Source organism: Bidens hawaiensis, unplaced genomic scaffold, assembly GCF_021521415.1.
Source record: "Bidens hawaiensis isolate Kalapana, Puna unplaced genomic scaffold, B.hawaiensis_p1.1 tig00005061_1, whole genome shotgun sequence".
NCBI classification, from domain to species: Eukaryota; Viridiplantae; Streptophyta; class Magnoliopsida; order Asterales; family Asteraceae; genus Bidens; species Bidens hawaiensis.
Genome location: NW_027491322.1, coordinates 44,134 through 51,135, shown reverse-complemented (window position 1 = coordinate 51,135; position 7,002 = coordinate 44,134). Strand labels below are relative to the sequence as shown.

The 7,002-nt window shown below is 35.9% G+C and overlaps 2 protein-coding genes across 2 annotated transcripts; both read left to right on the top strand.

The window, feature by feature from the left end:
- The first annotated feature begins 510 nt into the window (after positions 1–510).
- Positions 511–5,444, top strand: LOC143628720 (uncharacterized). The gene is made up of 8 exons (XM_077098224.1): positions 511–667; positions 1,696–1,835; positions 2,944–3,041; positions 3,126–3,331; positions 3,415–3,652; positions 4,006–4,336; positions 4,428–4,571; positions 5,235–5,444. Exons 1-6 carry the CDS (start codon positions 511–513, stop codon positions 4,079–4,081), a joined length of 915 nt encoding a protein of 304 aa, XP_076954339.1. The 3' UTR covers positions 4,082–4,336; positions 4,428–4,571; positions 5,235–5,444.
- Positions 4,181–6,357, top strand: LOC143628660 (receptor-like serine/threonine-protein kinase At1g78530). The gene is made up of 5 exons (XM_077098188.1): positions 4,181–4,304; positions 4,423–4,571; positions 5,235–5,453; positions 5,540–5,683; positions 6,163–6,357. Exons 1-5 carry the CDS (start codon positions 4,181–4,183, stop codon positions 6,355–6,357), a joined length of 831 nt encoding a protein of 276 aa, XP_076954303.1.
- Positions 6,358–7,002: the final 645 nt, after the last annotated feature.

The window sequence follows — 7,002 nt, the reverse complement described above, 5'->3', positions numbered from 1 at the left end:
ACGGAAAGATATGGGAGGCCTGTGGGCCAACCGTTTTTGAATACTGTAATGGATCAAGAACGTGTGTATCCTAGGCCCAACCCATACAAGCCGAAAACAAATTTTTGATATTTACCTTGAAGACACGTTCTTATTGTTGCGTAGCACAAGTTTGGGTCTATTTACTATCACGTTTTTGTTTGGTCTCGAATTTTTTTGGACATAACGAGAAAGCGAAGCATATTAAAACGATAAAATTATCGAAGAATCCTAAGAATAAACATGAAAGCGATTAGCAAGAGAAATTCATAGGTGGCATCATTAAATATTTCAACAAAATATCAAACCTTAATTCTTGTTCCTAGGAATCACCAATGTTCATTCCTAGTATTTAACCACCAACACTCTTTTCTTTATCTCCTCTTTCGTTCCTAGCGGGGTTGATTGGTTACACACATCACTGCATATATGACTTGTACAGTCTTCTTTGGTAGTTGCACTCTAGATATTGTACTTCAGTAACATATATAAATGGAAGGCCAACGTGATAGTCAAAGGGTGGTGTTGGCTCATGATGCATCTAGAGGAGTGAGAGTGAACTGTGTGAGATTGGTTCTTGATAAGTTCTCATTGAAGCCTGGAGATATGCTTACTTTTCTGTCTGTTGTTCATCAAATCCAACATCCTAGTATGTTCCTAGAACTTATTCCACGGGTGTAATGAGCTGAGCCCGAGCTTGACTAGGAGCCCAGCTCGTTTGACTTACATATATAGAGCTCAAGCTCTATTTATAAATAGAGGTGGGCAAATAAACCGGTTAACCGAACTGACCCGAAAATCGTACTAAAACCGATTATGTAAAAACCGGTTTGAAACCGTAAACCGGTTTGTAATTTTCTCCAACAAAACCGGTTTCAAACCGGTTAACCGAACCGAAACCGGGCAAAAACGGGTCAAAACCCAAACCAAAACCGATCAAAACCCGAACGGAAACCAAACTCAACATGGTAAGGAACTGGTTTCAACCTGAACCGAAACCGATTATAAACCGGTTTTGACTTTTGTTGACAAAACTGAACTAGTTTCAACCCAAACCGGTTTTGAGTTTTAAGCCGGTTTGTGCACCTCTATTTATAAAGCTCAAGATCGGCTCATATGTAGTTTTTCAAGCTTGAATTTGGGCTGTTTACTATTTATTAGTTAATCGTTAAATATATTTACAATTATTTATATATGTATATATATTTCAATTATAATTTTGTATAAAAAATCATGTATATTATTTAGTTTTTTCTCATAACTTTATATATAATAGATGGTATTAAATACATATATATTAAATAAAAATTATGTAGATAATAGGCTCCTATAGACTCGCAAGCCAGCTCGAGCTCGATAAATGAATCTCGGGCTCGGACTCTTTTATTAAACAAACTTTTTTTTAGGCTCTAACTCAGGCTTGATCTCGTTTAAGCTTCACTCGGTTGAGCTTTTCACGAGCCGATCTCAAGTAGCTCGTGAGCGGCTCGGCTCGGTTCGCTTGGAATCCTACATAAAAAGTACTAATACTTTTGGTTTGTATATATCGCTAAAAGGACCAAAATACCCATGTCTACATCTTAACCAGTTTTGTTAAATTCCTAATTAAAGTTTTAGGTTTGATTTGGATATATGAAATTTCGGATGCCGAAATGAGATAAATCTTTGTAATTGTAGTGGGATACATGATGAGACTTGATAGTTCAATGTTTGGTGTAAATCAAAAGGCTATCGATGATGAAATCGCTATGAAGAAGAAAGAGTACGACAAAGATAAGGAACTTGCACAAGTATCACAACTATACGAAATGCTAGAGGTAATATGCTATGGTTAAGCTAGTACAATAATGATACGAAGTAATGAAACTTTGAAGTATTGTCAAATATGGATAATTTTCAAAATGACCATTTTGACCGATAAATTTGACAAAATAGCCGTATTCTTTAACATGAATATTATTTGACGTGTTTTTAAATAAGAAAATGTTTCAGTCAACTAGGTGCTTTCACGTGTTACACTCCTACACCAGACGCAACATATTCAATTCGTTACGCCACAATCTCTTGAAAACTAAGATTTGACTTGGGACTGCAACGTCTCGGCAAGTTGGTGGTTGTTGGGGTCCTAGCACCAACATGAATCTCATATGTCATGCATGGTTTTCCTTAGTCAATTTCAAAAGGTTGTTGAAGAATCCGTGTTGCGCTAAAGGAAGCATGTCGAACACTAGTTGATAGGGAAATTTTGAAAGTCAATACCATTTTGTCAAACTTACGGCTAAAATGACCATTTGGCGATTTCCGCTATCAAATATTGATCAGCTATAAACAAAAGTACTACAACGCATTTAAAAACCATACTAACCCTAAACCAATCGATAAATGGGGATGAGCCAACTACAATAATCACTAATCTGGTTTTTTATGAAAGTATGTTTAAGTGCTATTATAACCGTGCCCAGCTTGACTAAATCATATGTATCCTAAATCCATGCTCAATGGGAGAGGGTTAATGCATTGTCACCACAACGTAACTTGTGCCACATACCTTGTCCATCGCTTTCTCTCTGACTCATTGTTTCTCTTTCCTCTCGTTCCCTCTCACAATACTTCAAATACAGTGCACTTCGATACAAACATCACCCTTAAATGTACCCCTCTCCAATGCAGTTCTTCCAAATGCACGTTTACATCATCCAAACGCATCACTATTGGTCATACTCTATATTATACATTCTCTCTTCCATGTCATCATCTTCACACGTATCACCCTTTCTCTCTTCTTTTTCCCTTGTAATATTTCTCTCTCCTCGCCGTTTTATAATGCTTTTTTTTCACCTTCTTAGTGTCACATCATATTCTTTAACTTGGTAGCATGTATAAAGATATCTATGTGACCATTATCAGTTAACATATGTGTAATAGGTTGAGTTCAAAATCAAAGTGGTGGCTGGACCTATACTGAAGAATGTTGTGGTAGAAGCATCCAAGGAAATCAATGCAACATGGGTGATTATTGATGAGTAAAGCTATAACTTCCATATACTTCACCATGTTTTACAAAGTATTTGAAATGTTGTTTTTGAATTTACATTTTCTGATTTCAGGAAAACAATGAAGAAAGACAAGACGTATTTCCTAGAGAAGCTTTCATGTGGGATATCGACAACGAAACGAAATGATGACATTATACAAATAAGAGGACCAAGGCTATCAAGAACGGCACGTCTATTATACCGCGATGACCAAAATTCTATTAGTCAAGCAGAGAATGATCCTGAAGATTTGTTTAGCATTGAACTTGGATCATCATGTAAGTATTTAAAGAATTAGTTTAACTTTTATTGGATTTTGTTTCTTTTGTATAGAAAATAAGAACATAAACTTAAATATAAGGTACAAGTTCCACGAGCACAAGGAATAGCTTTAGCGATTCAATAATGCAAGGAAATAATCAAGACGACACGATAAATCAAATGTCAACGCTTCTAAAAGAAACAAACGGGGAAGAGCGGGAAATTTCTCTCGAAGAAGCTGCAAGTGATCATGTTGAAACCCTATCGCCAATATCAGAGGAGAGAGTACAAGTACTTGAGAAGAAGCAATGTACAAAATGTAATGAAAATCCTGTAAGGTATTATATATTATGGGTTTGTATCAAATTCGAATGAAATTAACGTGCTAATTGTGAGAATCAAGTAGAGTAATTATGCATACAAGTAGAGTAATTATGTAACTACATCATAGAGTAATTACTTAATTATCCTACTTGTATATATAATTATCTACTTGATTCTCAAAATCAGCATGTTAATTTCAGTTGTACGTTAACTTTTCTCTATATATTATTGATAATAAACTATTTATAGGTGTACAATAAAGATGATTACAAAGTATACATAATAAAATGATATCCCGTAGTTATTATAATTATTATGGTAAAGATAATTACAATAAACTCTTAACTAATATATTATGTATGATAAGCACAATGTTGGGGGATGAATGGCAGCAACCTCGAAACTTTTCCTATTTGGAGCTTGTGGATGCAACGAATCGTTAATCATCTGAAAACTTGATTTACCGGGGAGAAAACGAGCTTGTTTTTCATGGGATCCTCAGACGTATCAAACTCAAAGTCATCGTTAAGGTGCAACACGACATGAAGAAGTACATGTCAGAGATGCAAGCACTTGAAAAAACAAGAAACGAGAATGTGATCATGTTGTTAGGAGCATGTTTGGAGGAAAACGCAAGATTGTTGGTCTTTGAGTACGCGTGCAATGGTTCGCTAGATCAACATCTATCGCGTAAGATTGTTGTTTTTCGAGTATGCGTGCATTTGTTATTTATTATTTATTTTCACATGTTAGTTTTTAAAAGGTTGGTTACATGATATAACAGATCAGTACTCTAGACCTTTGGCATGGCCAGAAAGGATTAAAATTGCTATTGGTGCATGCAGAGGATTGTACTATTTGCACGAGAATAAGATAATCCATGGAGATATGCGTCCCAAAAAAATATGGTTGACATGTGACTTTGAACCACTGGTAAGCCACCAACCCTTTCTTGTATGTGGTGTACACTAATACCTAGGCCTCACAAAGGTTCGGTTTAAAATGAGTTATTTTAGAAAGTATCAGTCTATTTTCAAGTCACAAAAGGTTTCTGATCAAAATGCGCATTGGTTGAAATTGGTCATTTAAGAAAAAAAAAAGTATCAAAATGACTTCACACGCTATATTCTATTTTTGACAGCTAGTACCGTAGACAATGAAGTATGACCATCAGAGGCGGACCTACACTATATATAAGTGTAAGGGTCGGCCAACCCTGTGAAATATTTTTAAAGGTGTATAATGTTTAAATCTCGACCAACCCTATGAATTTTAACATCGACCCTCTTTTGATCCCTATGAAATTTTTTCCTGGTTCTCCACTGATGACTGTGGTGGCGTTGACATCCATTTGGAGGTGGCCGTGGCATATAGTGGTGATGGATGGTGTTGGGCTGTTGGCACATATAGACTAGTTCTAAGTTAACAAGTTTTCTTGAGAACGACGCATCTTAATGTAGTGTATAATTTGAGTACACCGAGTCAAAGAAACTAAAATACCTAAATCATCTCATTTGTTAAAGAATGGGCCAGATATATTAATATTAGATGCTGATACAAACAAACTCGATAACTTATTCTTCTTTTTTTCTAAAGATCGCAGGCTTTGGGCTAGCAAGCATGAAAAACGAGTCACGTAGCTCGTCCAACCATTGCATAATCGGTACATTAGGTTATTTAGCACCCGAATATAGAGAAAGAGGGAAAGCCACTACCAAGACCGATGTTTATGCCTTTGGAATGATCCTATGGCAGCTAGTTACAGGCCTGAGTCCAACGGACACACGACTAGAAGGACTAAGTCTAATAAAATGGGTAACTTAATTACTTTTGTGTTGATAATAATGCAAATTACAATGCATTTTCTTGAATGAGCTCTGATTAACAACCTATATTCATAGGCTAATTCGCTCGTAAAGGAAAAAAGGTTTTCCGAGTTGATTGATCCTGGAATCGAATATGACATCAATCAGATGGTGAACATGATGCAATTAGCGTTAAATTGTGTATGCAAGGATCCACGTATAAGATTATCCATGAAGGAGGTAAACTATGTGTAATTGACTTGTACAGTTTTACCATATATATGTGTGAACCATCGGGTGGACAAAAGTGAAATTACACTAATTTTGACGTTATTTTACTAATCTCGTGAAAATAAAGTTAAAAGTGGCGGAAGGTTAATCAGGCATCATGTGGTGGCGTTAATAGCCGAAAGACAAGGATATATGCACCAATCAGCCGGTGTGCCGATGGTTGAGTGTTATGTGTCTTATGTCCAAGGCTTGATGCAAAACTACTATCGAGTCGGGGTCTCACCGGAAGCAGCCTCTCTATTCCTACGGGGTAGAGGTAAGGCTGTCTACATCTTACCCTCCTCAGACCCTACCATAGCTTTGCTATTAGTGGGATATAGTGAGTACGATGACGATGATGACGACGACGACGATGAGTTGTACCATATACTCTCACTTACCTTTGGAAGTTGTACTAGATGATATTATTGATCATTTCATTCGTTTAGGTAATGTTCGCACTAGATTACATCAAAGATGGGAAAATGGTGCAAAGGGCAGATGAAAGTCAAGAAGTCAACGGACATGAGGAAGCAATTGGTCAAAGTCAACGTGATTTTGATGAGAAAGTCATCTATAGTTACGGTGGAATGACACCTTTGCCCAAACAAGCAAAGCATTTTTACCAAGGCGTGGATGTATAATAATATAATTTATATATAAATACAATTTTTATTATTTTTCACCCTTTAATTGAACAATGTTAAAAAAAAAGGTGATAATAAATGCGTGTGCGCATTTTAGGAAAAAGTGAATACAAAGTTAGTGATGATGTATTTTATGCATTTTCAAGTGCTTGTTCAAATAAAAAGACTTGATTATATTGCTAAAAGTATATAATTGGTGTTTTAAACGTTTTCAAGTGGTTGTTTAAATAAAAGAGTCACTTGTATAGCCAGTGACGGAACTAGAATTATTAGTCACTGGGTTTCAAAAAAGGTCAACTTTGAAAATGACAAGTCAAAATGGATTGAGTCAAAAGAAATTACATAAATATACTAGTTTTGAAAATTTAAGCAACAAATTTTATTAAACATAATAAACAATATACGTAGTATAATGGACCTTTAATGGTCAATTACAGCTTTATTTGTAATATTTGCAAGTGCTTGTTTTTTATCATTACAAATTACACAAGCATATAAATTGGTACCAGACCTTACCCGTCGTATCCGACCCGGAACCGGTTCTGGCTCCTACCCAGTGGGGATCATGCTCGGTTCAAACCCGAAAATACCCGATAATTCTTATCCAGTTTCGCACCCCCATTCAAAAACCGGTTTCTATCT